Source organism: Equus przewalskii, chromosome 12, assembly GCF_037783145.1.
Source record: "Equus przewalskii isolate Varuska chromosome 12, EquPr2, whole genome shotgun sequence".
Lineage (NCBI taxonomy): Eukaryota > Metazoa > Chordata > Mammalia > Perissodactyla > Equidae > Equus > Equus przewalskii.
Window position 1 is genome coordinate 12,301,437 of NC_091842.1, and position 15,449 is coordinate 12,316,885.

The 15,449-nt window shown below is 43.5% G+C and overlaps 1 protein-coding gene across 4 annotated transcripts in view; it reads right to left on the reverse strand.

Annotated features, from left to right (window-relative positions):
* Nucleotides 1–14,464, reverse strand: part of LOC103556001 (general transcription factor II-I repeat domain-containing protein 2) — a 52,043-nt gene extending 37,579 nt beyond the window's left edge. The window contains exons 1-3 of one of the 4 annotated variants that reach the window (XM_070566461.1): nucleotides 13,961–14,464; nucleotides 7,162–7,262; nucleotides 3,539–3,677 (exon numbers count right to left, since the gene is read on the reverse strand). In XM_070566461.1, coding sequence (XP_070422562.1) covers nucleotides 3,539–3,677; nucleotides 7,162–7,257 — 235 coding nt within the window. In that variant the 5' untranslated portion in view covers nucleotides 7,258–7,262; nucleotides 13,961–14,464. Of the gene's footprint in view, nucleotides 1–3,538; nucleotides 3,678–7,161; nucleotides 7,263–13,960 lie in introns of those variants that run through there. The other 3 variants (XM_070566459.1, XM_070566460.1, XM_070566462.1) reach the window with 3 other exon arrangements.
* Between the last annotated feature and the right edge of the window lie 985 nt (nucleotides 14,465–15,449).

The following is a 15,449-nucleotide window of genomic DNA, read 5'->3' on the forward strand; positions in this document are numbered from 1 at the left end:
GTCTCAAAGGGTCACTTGCACACCCATGTGCACAGTAGCACTTTTTACCACAGCCAAAGGGCAGAAGCGACCCAAATGTCCATCGACAGGGTGAATGGATAAACAAAACGTGCTACATATATACGGTAGAATATTATTTAGCCTTAAAAAGGAAGGAAATTCTGACACACGCTACAACATGAATGAACCTTGAGGACATTACGCTAATTGAAATGTCAGTCACTAAAAGACAAACACTGTATGGTTCCACTTATATGAGGCACCCAGACTAGCCAAATTCACAGAGGCTGGAAGTAGAATGGTGGTTATTAGGAGCTGGGGGGAGGGAGAAAATGGTGTTGTTTAATGAGTACAGAGTTTCAGAGTTGCAAGATGAGAAAGTTCTGGAGATCTATTTCATAACAATGTGAATATACTTAACGCTACTGAACTGTGCACACAAATATGGTTAAGATGGTAAATTTTATGCTCAAGTTTTTTTTTTAACGCCATACACAAAAAAACAAAGGCAAGGTAAAGATATTTTCTGATAAAACCTGAGAGAATCTGTTAAAGCAAACAACAATAAGGCATTAGAGGATTTATAACACAGCAGGGCTAGAGGGAAATAAGCAGAATTATACTGTTTAAGGTTCTTATATTGTAGGTGTGGGAGAAGGGCATTAATTTCAGATTCTCTGTGACAAATCAGGAGGACATATTGTGGTCCCAAGAACAACCAAAAAAAAAAAAAAATAGAGAAAACAAAGTGTTAAAACGTCAACAGAGGAGATAAAATGTAATATAAAAATTTCTCAGTGTAAAAAACACAGGAAAGCAGGCACAAAGGAACAACATATGGGACAAAGGAAAAAGAAACAGGGGCCGGCCTAGTGGTGCAGTGGTTAAGTTCACATGTTCCGCTTCAGCAGCCTGGGGTCCACCGGTTCAGATCCCAGGTGTGGACATGGCACTGCTTGGCAAGCCATGCTATGGTAGGTGTCCCACGTATAAAGTAGAGGAAGATGGGCACGGATGTGAGCTCAGGGCCAGTCTTCCTCAGCAAAAAGAGGAGGATTGGCAGGAGATGTTAGGTCAGGGCTTTAAACTAAGTCATATAAATAATTGTATTAAATGTAAATGGATGAAACACCCCAAGTAAAAGTCAGAGATTTTCAGACTGGTTTTAAAAAAAAAAAAAAAGACCTAGGGGCCGGCCCCATGGCATAGTGGTTAAGTTTGGCGTGCTCCATCTTAGCGGCCTGGGTTTGCAGATTTGGATCCTGGGCACAGACCTATACCACTCGTCAGCCACGCTGTGGCGGCAACCCAGGTACAAAATGGAGGAGGACTGGCACAGTTGTTAGCTCAGGGTGAATCTTCCTCAACTGAAAAAAAAAAAAAAGAAAAGACCTAACTGCATTCTGTGTACAAGGAACCCACCTTAAATATAAAAACTCAAAAGGCTGAAAGTAAATGAAGGGAAATGGATACACCATGCAATATTAATGACAAGAAAGCTGGCGTGGCTATGTCAGTACAAGACGAAGCTGACTTCAAGATGAGGAGCATAAATGGAAACAAAGAGGAGCCATTCATGAGGGAAGAAAAGGTCAGTTCATAATCCTAAATGTGTATGTATCTAATAACATGGCTTCACATATATGAAGCAAAAAGTACTAACCAGAAGGAGGAACAGACAGATACACAAGATAATTTGAGATTTTAACACTCCTCTGTCAGTAATTGATAAAACAGGCAGGCAAAAATCAGAAAGGATACAGGTGAATTAAACATCATTTAACAACTTGACCTGATTGGTCTTTTCACTGCAGAATCCAATACAAATGGTGTCTAAGCCGTAAATTCAATCTTGATAAATTCAAAAGGATGAAAATCACACAGAGTCTGTTTTTGGACTACAATGGGATTTGATTAGAAATCAATAACTAAGAAAATTCCCAAATTTAGGATATTAAGCAATATGCTTCTAAGTAACTGTGGGTCAAAAAGAAATTACTAGGGATATTAGAAAATATTTTGAACTAAATTATCATGAAAACACAACACATTAGAGTCTGTGGAATGTAGTTAAAGCAGAATCTAAAGAGAAAATTATAACTTTAAATGCATATTAAAAATAAAGTCAAGGACCTAAGCCCCAAATCAAGAAGCTAGGAAAGAAAAGCAATTAAATCCAAAGGAATTACAAGAAGGAAATAATAAAGGTAAGAGCAGAAACAAAGGATAAGGAAAGACAGAGAAAAGAGCAAATCAATAAAGCCAAAAGTTCACGCATTGGAAAGATAAGTAAAATAGATGAATCTCTTGCAAGATTTACCAAGAAAAAAGAGAGAAAACACAAATTATCAACATCAGAAACATCAATACAGACATTAAAATTATAAAGCAAATATCATAAACTATTTTTTGCCAATGAATTTCACAACTTAGATGAAATAAACAAATTAAAAACAAATTTGAGAAACAAAGTTTACTGAAATGCACACAAGAAGAAAACAGTAAATATGAATGGCCCTATATCTGAAAAATGAGCATGCAACTGTGAAACTTAAAAAAAAAAATCTGTACTTAAATTTCAATGATTAGAAATCCAATTGGCGGCTGACATGAATGATCCTTCTTGCTGATCAATTACATACTCACCATATTATTTAAAGACTACTTCATTTTTAAATCTATCTTCTTGATCGTAGAGACCTAATTTAGTTCTAGAAGTCAGTCTGAATCAATCAATCTTTCTCTCTCATATATATGATCTTGGGTAGACAGATCTAGATTTGGTCCACAGTAAAATGGTATAAAGAAAGAAAGAAAGAAATATATACATACACACACACACCCTGCACCAACTCCTGGAGACATCTATGTATCTCTATCTATTCCTCTAGATATATAGATGTGTAAATATACACACACACACACACACTCACCCCATTATACCCCATGATGAAACTTTCTGTTTTGTTTTTCTTTCTTGACTCCAGAAATCAAGAGAGAAATGCTAAACTGCTAACTCAATGCTTCACAGGTAGCCCGCAGTGCTGGGAGAATCATCACACAAGGTGTACGTTTTCACACCCGAGGCTAGTTTCCCTCACTTATGCTCACTGGCATAAGGACGGCTCTGAAAGTCCCACAGTAAGGGGAAAAAAGGGCAAAAGGAGTATAATGGTTATTATCTGAAAGTAATACCTAACAAGCCCTGAAAGAGTTTTTCCCTTTCCTTTGGGAAGGAGTAAAACAAGAATATTTTTTTAAATGTGGGTTTATTTTAGGAACTAAAGACAATTTACTTTATGTTCTTCAATTTCTTCTATACAACCAGAGTCTGCTCAAGGACACAGTACAACATACACCGAGCACGTTCTGTGGACTCGTCGGAATTAAGCAGACGCTCGGGTTTGCCAAGTCACAGATGCGGGGGAACCATTTTTAGGATGATGCATATGACATCTTAGAAGAAAACATTACAGAAGTCTTGCCTGCAACTGTTTTAAGATTTATGAATACAAAGGATAAAATTATTAACACCTACAGTATTTTGCAAAATCCTTCTGCAGGTCCGCCCTGGCGTTGACAAAAGCGCGTCCTCTGTCGGTGCCGACGACGAACACGTCTGTCTCGTACACGGCGATGCAGGCCACTTCCGCCTTGGACTTGGCCAGTTCTTTACACTGGAACACAAACACAGAATAAAGTGTTGCACACAAGGGCAGAGCCAGATTTTGCGGGGCCTGAGAGGTCTGCTTTAAGAACATAAAATTATGTACAAACATGAATATTTATTTAGAATGAAGAAATCACCAAGAAAAAACCAAAACAAATTTATCAAAAAAATACCACAAACATCATACAACCCAGAGAAGAACACATTTTTATGAACCGCCTGTGCTATTGTGATTTATAGTCAGAAATGAAGATTTGTGTTCATCCACTGCTCCGGGCACAGAGCTCCTGAAACCCTTGGAATTTCCTAAGTGAGGAGAGCGGTAAAGGTGTCTTGTTATCTGAATGAAGAGACTTGGGGACCACTCCTGAGGATGGGGCTGGCTGCCAGGAGAACCAACCAGGTGAGGAGAGGGTTGGAACTTTCAGTCCCACCCCCCTGACCTCTGGGGTTGAGTTCAGTCACTAACAGCCAGCGATGTCATCAATCATGCCTACACAATGAAGCCACCATAAAAACGCCAAAGGACAGGGTTGGGGAGCTCCTAGGTGCTGGGAGAGTGGTCCCCGGAAAGGGCATGGAAGTCTGCTCCCTATTCCTTGCTCTGTGCGTCTCTTCCATCTGGCTGTTCCTGAGCTATATCCTTTGATAATAAACTGGTCATCTAGTCAGTAAAATGTTTCCCTGAGTTCTGCGAGCTGCTCTCGCAAATTAATCGAAATCACGGAAGGAGCCGGGAACTTCCAGTCTATAACCAGTGGTTAGACACGCTGACGCCATGCACCCCGACGCAGCGTGAGGAGAGGGGCAATCCATCCTATGGTCTTCTTCCCACAAACCCATGACCCCAGGCTGGACCAGAGGGAAACATCAGAGGCACTCAGATTGAAGGAGACAACAAAACACCTGACCAGTACTCTTCCAAACCGCCAAGGTCACAAGAAACAAGGGAAGACGGAGGCACTGTCGCAGAGCCCAGGAGCCCCAGGCACATGATGACCAAAAGCAATGCGGTGCCTGCGGGCGGGTCCTGGCACAGAAAAGGGACATCAGCAAAAACCTAATGAAATTTGAGTAAAGTCTGGAGCTAGTTAATAGCAGTGCGCCAATATTGATCTATTAGTTTTGACAAAGGCACCATAATTATGTAGAACGTACCAGAGTTATATACGATGTGGGTAAGGAGCATACGGGAAATCTCTGGACTAGCTTTGTAACTTTTCTGTAAATCTTAAAGATATTCCTGAATAAAAATTTATTTTAAAAACTCCCAAAACTGCTTGCTTTCCAGGGGCTTAGGGGTGGAGCAAATGGGGAGTAACTACTTATTGAGGACAGAGTTTCAGTTTAGGAAGATGAAAAAGTTCTGGAGATGGATGGTGGTCATGGTTGTACGACAGTGAGAATGTACTTAAAGCCCCTGGACTGCATGCTTAAAAATAGGTGAAATGGCAAGTTTTATGTTATACGTATGTGTACATAGATAGATCTTTCCACAATAAAAAATAGAAACTTTTTGTTTTCCCCCAAGAAGACTTTCTAGCTCCTATCCAACCCATGAGTAAGTCCTATCGACTCTACCTTCAACACACCTTTCTGGTCCCATCACTTCTCCACCTTTCCTACCCTAGACCGGGCCTCAGAAATCTCCCACCGGAACCACAGCCCTAGCCTGCTAACTGGCCTCCCCGCTTCCACTCTTGTTCCACGTTCATCGATGGTTCACACAAGCACCACTCCCCTGCATTACTCCCACGGCTTCCCACCACACCGAGGAAAAGTCCAGAGCTCTACATCATCTGGCCACTAGGTGCCTCCTGCACCTTACCTCTGGCCACATTTCCTTTCCTCACTCTGTTCCAGTTTTACTGGTCTTCTTCATGTTCCTTGAAAATGCCAAACTTGTTTCCACCTCAGGGCCTTTGCACAAGCTGTTCTCACTGACTTGCACACTGTCCCAGATACTGGCATGGCCCACTTCCTCCCTTCATCCACGTCTCTGCACAAAAGGCAACTAGCCAGAGAATTTCTCCCAGGCCACCCCATCCTAACCATCTGTTCTCTCCCATAAGCCTCTGTTTCCTGACCCCCCTTTTCTTTATAATATTTTATTTACTATATTTACTGATACAAACACACACACGTAGAATTTGTTTATTGTCTCTCTCCCCAAATAGAACACAAGATCTATGTGAGGGGACCTCATCTGTCTTCTCAAGTCTTGGGGTTCCAGTGCCCAGAAGAGGGCCTAGACGTAGGAGGCACTTCACGAATATGTGTCAAACAAAGGATGTGATCAGTTCTTGTTCAATGTTCCCAGGTGAGATATTTCTAGTTCTTTCCAAATAGACTTGGAAACTTACCCCAAGTTTTTTTAAAAAATAGTTTTGTTTACCCCCAGATAATCCAGGATAATCTCCCCATCTCAAGATCCCTAACTTCATCACATCTGTAAAGTTCCTTTTGTGAAATAAGGCAACATTCACAAGCTTGGGAATGAGGACATGGCCACCTTTGGGGCCATTATTCAGTTTACCATAGGTTGCTTTCAAAATTTCTCTTTCTATTTGGTTTCCTACAGTTTTAATATGATGGGTCTAGGGGTGAGTGTGTGTGTGCATGTGTGCACACGTGTATGTGAGTGAGTTACGTGTGTTTGGTATTTTGTCAATCGACCCCATAATGTTCTTTATAGAAAAATGAAAATAAATAAATATCTACATATATATTTTTCTGGTCGAGGATCCAACCTCGGGTCACACTTTCTATTCGGCGTCCTGTACTGTCAGTCTCCCTCCATCTGGAATGGTTCTCTGGTCTTTCTTTGTCTTTCATGACATTGACATTTAGTAAAAGTCCAGGCCAGTTATTTTGTAGAATATACCCTAATTTGGGTTTGTCTGATGTTTCCTCCTTAGATTCAGGTCACATATTTTTGGCAGGGCCGCCACAGCTACCTTCTCAGTGCATCGTATCAGGAGGCACGTCATTCCTGCTGATGACCACTCTGATCGCTTGACTAACGGGGTGTCTGTTGGGTTTCTCCACTTTCACAATGTTAGCAATTCTCCTTTTTTAATCAATAAGTATCCTGTGATCAGATACTTTGAGGTCATGTAAATTTCTCATCAAATTTTCACCCACAGGAAAAATTTACATTTGGATGTAAGCAGATGCATATAAATTGATTAGCCCTTTGGATTTACCTTTGAATTTAAACAAAAAATATTCTCAAACAAGATAACAGGTGCTTCCATTAAATTTTCAGATCCCCAAAGCTTAAATTTATATAATTACATCCATAATGTGAAAAAAAAAACTGTTCTAATTATCTGACAAGCCCATTATCCCCTATGCAGGATGCGCTTACACAGATTGGATGTCAAACTGAAGGTGAATATCAAAAAGTGACAGTGGATTGTTTCACAGTTCTGTTATTTCGACAGTGATCCAACCACAGCACGTTTTATAGAACTGTAAAGCCGTCTCACCATGGACTCGAGAGCAGAAACGAGGAACGTCACCACCATCCTGCTCTCCGTGGACTCATTTTCGACGGACAGGGTAGACACTGCCACCTGGGCCATGATCCCTGAGCAAGAGAAGTAATAAGAAAGTGAGTGGCGGAAATCCACAGTGTCCTTCCAAACACAAGTGCAGGCTGTGAGCGCGCTCACAGACGACCCAGCTCAAACCTTCCCATAAAGCTGAAGAATCCGACACCTGAAGACACTAAGTGATAAGCCCATGGTCTCTGAGGATAAATGCTGACTCTCACGCAGCGTATTTCCCACTAAACACAGACATCGCCTCCTCATCCAATAAACTCAGGTATTATGCTAGAGAAGCACGTTAACTATTTCCCAGAGGAGGAGGGGAAGGAAATGTACCTACTGACCCAGCGCTGTGTGGTCCGATTTCAGCATGGCGCTGCCAGATACCACATTCCGCTTCACATACGCAGAAAAAGGAGAGAAGTAGCTTTGTGCACTAAAGAGAAAATCCCTTCTTTCCTTTCCTGCTAGGACTTCTAGGTTCGGATCCTGGATGTGGACCTACACGCCATTCATCAAACTGTGCTGTGGCAGCATCCCAGATGGAAGAACTAGAGTGACCTACAACTGGGATATACAACTATGTACTGGGGCTTTAGGGAGAAAAAAAGAGGAAGATGGCAACAGATGTTAGCGTGGGGCCAATCTTCCTCATTTAAAAAAAAAAGAATTCAGATTAAATTATTTCATGTGAAAGGCACAACTTGAAATGATTTTTAATCTGATGCAAAATACATCCATTGGCAAAACTAGAGTTTTCACTCTAATTTCTTTTCTATATTTTTAGAAATCAACTGCATTACTTGGTGGAAATATTAAAAATTTTTTTCCATTGGAAGTTATAGAAATCTCACAAAGACTTTTAAATAAGCTTTCAATATATTTACATATTGAATATGTGTTCAATTTTTATCTAAAATAAACCAAGTATTTGTTTTAAAAAAGGATTACTGCGGGGACATTTGCACTGTTCTAAAGATAAATGTACAACCAAAGTTCCTTAACACGTTAGTGTTATTTAAGATTGTGACTAAGAAACTGATATTCTTGGACTACATCAGACTAAAAAGCTTCTGCACAGCAAGGAAACCATCAACAAAATGAGAAGACAAGCTAACAACTGGGAGAAGATATTTGCAAACCACATATCGGCTAAGGGGTTAATATCCAAAATATCCAAAGAACTCATATATCTCAAGCAACAAAAAAACCAATAACCCAATTAAAAAATGGGCAAAAGATCTGAACAGACATTTCCCCAAAGAAGATATACGGATGGCCAACAGGCATATGAAAAGATGCTCAACGTCATTAGCTATCAGGGAAATGCAAATCAAAGCTACAATGAGATGTCACCTCACTCCGGTCAGAATGGCTGTAATTAATAAGACAGGAAACAACAAATGTTGTAGAGGGCATGGAGAGAAGGGAACCCTCGTACACTGCTGGTGGGAGGGCCAACTGGTGCAGCCACTATGGAAAGCAGGATGGAGTATCCTCAGAAAATTAAGAATAGAGCTACCATATGATCCAGCTATCCCACTGCTGGGTATTTCTCCAAAGAACTTCCAAATACAATGCATAAAGATACACGCACCCCTATGTTCACCGCAGCCTTATTCACAATAGCCAAGAGTTGGAAGCAACCTAGACGCCCATCAAGGGACAAATGGATAAAGAAGGTGCTGTATATACACACAATGGAATACTACTCAGCCATAAGAAATGATGAAATCTGGCCATTTGTGACAACATGGATGGACCTTGAGGGTATTATGCTGAGTGAAATAAGTCAGAGGGAGAAAGTCAAATACTGTATGATCCCACTCATAAGTAGAAGATAAAAACAACGACAAACAAACACATAGCAACGGAGATTGGATTGGTGGTTACCATAGGGGATGGGGGGCGGGGGAAGGGAAAATGGGTGATTAGGCTCGCATGTGAGGGGATGGATTATAATTAGTTTTTGGGTGGTGAACATGGTGTAATCTACACAGAATTGGAAATATATTATGATGTACATCTGAAAGCTATATAATATTATAATCCAATGTTACTGCAATAAAATATATATTAAAAAAGAAACTGATGTTCTTGACTATTATCCTTCAGAGTAAACTAACTTAAACTGTTTTTTTAAAAAAAACAACCTCTCCTACAGCAGAGTCCCATCTTATACTGGGAGTAGGTATGGCCAAAGGCAAGCTCACGAATGGTCAAAAGAATCCAAGGAAGCAGTAAGGATCCGTCCCAGAGAGAACAGTTTTCTTCTGTGAGTTCTTTACTTGTTTAGGGAGAGGCTTGTGTACCTCTTTATCAGCAGATGCATCTTTGCCAACATTGCACATTTTTTCAGATCTGTAGTTCTAAAATCTGTTAACTGCCCCTGGCTGGCTTTGAGCTGTCTGTCAGAGGCCACCCCTCTTTGATGGGGGGGTTTCCATTTTCTCTTAGAGTTTTGCCTTTGATAGATACATCCTTAGAGTTCATGTCTTCCAACCTTAACTTGAATACTTTTCAGTCTCTCTAAAGTCTTATCACATACTTGGCTAGTCATCTAGCAATCTCTCTTATCACATACTTGGCTAGTCACCTAGCAATCTCTCTTATCACATACTTGGCTAGTCACCTAGCAGTCACCGGGGAACGCTCAGTGCCACAGTTTGATGATTCTCATGTTGATTCACACCTCTTACTGTGACCTCTCACCAAGTCCTGCCAGCCAGTTTTCCTTGCAATGTTGACATAGGTCGTTATTTCTTCCATTAATTATCCAATGAAGTAGGATAGGGGCCATGATGTATGAAAAATATGCCTTTTTAAACACTAGAATCACACACGGTGTTGTGAGATGCTCATGCTGAGGGACCCCAGAGGACCGAGACCATTTAAGGGACCAGCACACTCCAAGCTCCTATCTCACGCTCACTCCTCAGTCAGATGCTGCCACACTGGAATGGCAGAAAGTGCCTATGATATTTAAATAGCTGTTTTTCTCTTTCATTTTTGTAGATCACCCATGGTTAAGCTCTCATAAGGTAAATGTATGTATGGCATGGCTCCACTGTATCTATTATTTCGCACAACTCTCTCCAAAGTTTCAAGGAAGCCTTCCTCTAAAACACCAATGTAGGGGCTGGCCCCGTGGCCGAGTGGTTAAGTTCTCGTGCTCCGCTGCAGGCGGCCCAGTGTTTCGTTGGTTCGAATCCTGGGCGCGGACATGGCACTGCTCATCAAACCACGCTGAGGCAGCGTCCCACATGCCACAACTAGAAGGACCCACAACAAAGAATATACAACTATGTACCGGGGGGCTTTGGGGAGAAAAAGGAAAAATAAAATCTTAAAAAAAAATAAAATAAAATAAAACACCAATGTAAACTGCTTGATGGACTTCTGTTGGCCCCTGTGGTCAAGACAGCATTTCCGTTAATTACACCACAGTAATCCCTAAGAGGACTGTGATGTCAAAACTCTGGTTTTTAACCGAGAATAAAATAATATGTAGAATGAAACTAGGTGGAACTCAAAAAAGATATTATCAGTTGGTATCAACTGTGCTACCAGAAAAAATAAAAAAATGAGTGTTTCATAATTATCGCTCGAAAAGAGGCAGGAATCTGTCTTTTATATTCTATGATTTAGAACACACCATGCATGAAGAGAACATCAAAAACAATGAAACATGACTGCAAGCTAACATGGGGTTTCTCACCCCAAGAGCACTTCCCTGAGAAAAACATCACTGCATTCTAATAAAGCTAAAAGTCCTCGACAGCGAGAGCTTCCAAAAGCCCCAAAGCCTTTATGGCGATTAGATTCTTTTCTATTCAAATCGAAAGCACCAGCAACATTCATGTAGATCAGAGATTTTAGATAGTACTTAACTTTTTGCTCTTTTAAAATTGGAGATGTAGATTAAAAAAACCTCTCAAATCTTACATAGTTTCCCTAGCAATCCTTAAGGACTCTCTCTCCTTATCAACGTAATATTTTACTAACGAAAAGCAAACGTCTAGACCAGGGGTCAACAATCTGCACCTGTGGGTAAACTCCAGCCCGCACCGAGTTTTATAAACAAAGGTTTATCAGAACACAGCCACGCTCGTTTGCTGACATCTCGTCCACGGCTGCTTTCCTGCAGACAGTGCTGCACGCATGTGACAGAGACCACACGTCCTCAAAGCCGAAAATATTTATTCTCTGGCCCTTTACAGAAAAAGTTTGCCCATCTGTGAAGTAGAATTCATTTCCATCGCTCAGAATTTTCATCATTTGGAACGCCATCCACTCCATTTATCAAACCCCTGCAGTCTTGCAATAGAGGCCTGGTTGATTTTTTAAACTGTTTCTACGATTTCCTTTCCAAAGGTGAATTTCTCAGTCTCTGAGGCTTTGATTCTATTTGACAAATTCCTGAGGTGCCACCTTCTCCACAACTCACCCCAGGCTCACTGGCTCACAGGAAATGAAAACTACAAACTCACGCACATCTACTCACCAATCAACAGAAGTATATTGAGGGGGTCAAAAGATACACACTTCCAGATGTAAAACAAATAGTCCTGGGGATGTAACGTACAGCATGGTGACCATAGTCAGCAATACTGGATCGCATGTTTGAAAGCTGCTAAGAGAGTAGATCTTAAAAGTTCTGAACACAAGAAAAAATATTCTAACTACGTGAGGTGATGAATGTTGATTAAACTTATGGTGGCAATCATTTCAAAACACACACACATATTAAATCACTATGCTATACACCTAAAGCTACTACAATGTTGTCTATCAGTTCTATCTCAATAACTGGAAAAAATGTTTTTAAAAAAGAGTAACAACAAATTTCAAGACAACACAGTATTCTATTCTGGAGCGACCAAGTAGTATGGAGGAGAACCAGAAATAATATGTATTTTCAACTTCAAAAAAAATGAACAAATTTGGTCAAATTTAAATGATTAACAAATAGTCAAGAACTTTAGCTTAACCCAACAACCAAAAATATACAGAGTACCTGCTATGTGAAAACTTACACTGCCGGTAGGCAGGGCAGGGCGGAGACAAAGGTGAATAAAATGCATCTCCTGCGCTCTCAAGTGAGACAGATGTGTATAGACACGGCTGAACAGCAGATAATAAACGCAAAATGAAAGGCGGACACCATTGAAATGGTCCACGGCATGTTGGAAGACAGTCAACAACGCGGTGATGGCAGAGAAGGTCCGTGAGCATCACTCCCAAGCCGTGCAGCCTGGGGATGAGGGACTGAAGCTGTGGGCAAAGACGCAGGGCTCCGGGCAGCACGCAGCAGGGGCTGAACAAGAGGCTGGAGGAGATGGACGACCCCCTCCAATCACCACTGCAGACTGACACCTGCGGCAGCCTGGCGCCAGCCCCGTGTCCACTGAAGGCGAGGCGACCAGTCACAGATCAAACCTTCCTCTCCAAGCGGAAGAAAAGGGCTGCTCAAGTCTTCAATTGCAGCCGTGAGCAATATTCAATCTGTCAATATCCAATCTTATACCCAGACATCTGTTTACTTTCTATTATCAGCATGAAACGAAAACGTGCATTTTTCCCCCTTAAAACGCAAAGCTTGACCCAGCAGGTCCACTCGTTGCTATATACACAAGAGTTGAAAACATATGTCCACACAAAAACGTGTACACGAACGGTCACAGCAGCATTATTCATAATAGTCCCAAAGTGGAACCACCCAAATATCCATCAATTGCTGGGAAATGAAAATGTGGTATATCTATACAACTGATTATTCAGCATAAAAAGGAATGAAAGAAGCCAGACACAAACGACTCCTTCTGACGATCCCACTTACAGGAAATGTCCTGAACAGGCAGAGCCATGGAGACAGAAAGTGCGCGAACGCTTGCCAGGGGCTAGGGTGGGAAATGGGGAATGACTGTCTAATGGGTATAAGGTTTCTTTTTGGGTGATGAGAACGTTCTGGAATTAAGACAGTGGTGATGGTGGCAATAATCTAAGACCCACTGAACTATACTCTTCACAAGCGTGAATTTTACGGCGCATCTCAAAGCTGCAATTAAACCACAAAGCTTGGGTTTAAAGGGCGGAGAATACAGCCGTGAAGCCTTTTTCCTCTTTTAACTCTAAACCACGACTATAACGGACCGCAGCCCCTGGCCGGAGGCGCTTCTCCCGGCCGGTGGCTTTTCAGCCAACAAACCGGCCGCTGACCGGAGCCCCGTCGACGTGACCCACGACGAAACCCACACGCGGCGCCCCCTCGGGAACGCGTGACGTGAGGGGCGGAGTCGGGACGCCTCCGCGGGGAGAGGGGCGCAGTTACCAGGCAACAGCGGGGCCCGGCCCCCTCGCTAACCAATCAAGCACGTCCGCACGCAGCGCAAGAGACCCACGTACGCCAGGCGGAGCGTGACCTCACGCGCACCGGGACCCCGAGATCCCAGAGCCGCAGACGCCCGCCCCCTGCCCGCGCAGCCAATCAGAAAGGAGACGGGTGCGCGCTCCGTGCGTGCGCCCGTTGTCTCCGGGGCAGGGCTTGCCCGCCCCACCCCCACTCCTGGGCCCTGCGGGGGCACCGGGCGGGGGCTTGGCGGGGTCGGCGGGGAAGGGGTGCCTTCCCCCTGCGTCTGGGGGCAGCCTCCCCTGGCGTCCCCTGGGCCGGTCCTGGCGGGATAGAGTCCCAGGAAGGCCCCCGCTCTAATGGCGGCGGCGGGGGCGGGGTACGCACCTGAGGTCCCCGCGGGCGGGTAGCGCCCGGCTGCCCGCGGCTTTGAGTCCTGGGCCACCCGGGAGGGTCCCAGGCGAAGGCGGCGGCCGGGGCTGCAGAGAGGCAGGTTGCGGCGTGGGCGGCGGCCGAGGCCCTGCGCCCCACTCTCCCTGCTTTTTCTTTCCTTTTTTCCCTTTTTTTTTTGGCTTCCTGGAAGGCGGCCTCGACTCGTGCGTCCGCAGCGCCCCAAGCGGGAGCCGCCGTTTCCGGTGCTGTGGGATCCGGTGCAGGCGCTCAGCGCCGGCGGCGGCGGCGGCCACGCACGCTCGGCCCTCTCCGGTCTCTGCCGAGCGGCGGGCGCGGGCCTGGCCTCACCCCAGACGCCGCCCCCAGCCCCGGACGCGCCTCATGTGCTATTTCATATAATACTTCTGCGTGATTGCAACTTGTAGCTTTAAAGCGGTAAGGTCACAACTCGAGTGCCCGGTGAATCTGCCCGAAAGCCGTCGAGTTATTTGTTACAAACTAACAGCGTGTCCTGACCTTTCGGTGGGGTCAGTGACATCGCCAAACAATCGTGACCGGTCCATCAGATGTTGGTGGCACTCCAGCAAATAGTCGAATATTACAATGGTGTTATTTCACCTAAGTTATGGTCACACATTTATTTTAAATATGCGAAAAGGAGAATAGGCTAACAGAAACCATTTACCCCTTGCTCCGATTGAACGTAGTATGCCTTATTGACTTCATGTTTTAAGAAATATTACAGACACAATTGAAGGCACCTTCTCATTCCTCTCTCTTTACTCCCCAGGGGTTACTGTTGTCTTGAAGTTAATATACGTCTTCTGATGCACTTTCTCTTTTGCAAAAAGACAAATGTCCCAAATTTGCTGGCTTATTTTTTCCATAAGTGGCTATCAAAGATATGCTTCCTAGCAGATGCTGTTAAAACATCTGTCTTTTCAACATAAGGGTAACAGTTCAGTTAGTTGAGAAAGTACTTGCATGTTAGACATGATTTTTATTTTTTATTTTCCTTCTCCCCAAAGCCCCTCAGTACATGATTGTATATTCTAGTTGTAGGTCTAGTTCTGTGTGGGACACCACCTCAGCATGGCTTCAGGAGCCATGCCATGTTGTCAACCAGGATCCAAACCAGTGAAACCCTAGGCTGCCGAAGAGGAGCGCAGGAAGTTAACCAGTCGGCCATGGGGTGGGCCCCTAGACATTTTTAAAAGAGGTTTGAAAATATCTCCATTGTGTTGTCGTGGATTCTCCTTATTGGCAAGAGTTACGTTCTATAAATTCTTGGCTGGCCCTACAGGAGGAAGACTGAACCAGTGCTCCTGGGGGAAGGGCCAGGTCAGGTCTCTGCAGCCTCTGGTCGTGACAAGTCTGTGAACCTGTCAATGCACAACCTTGTTTTCTGTGTGCCTCTGTAAAGACCCCTGATTTCCTACAGGCTGTTGACTCATGAGTTGAGCTCCCAGCCAACAGCACCGTC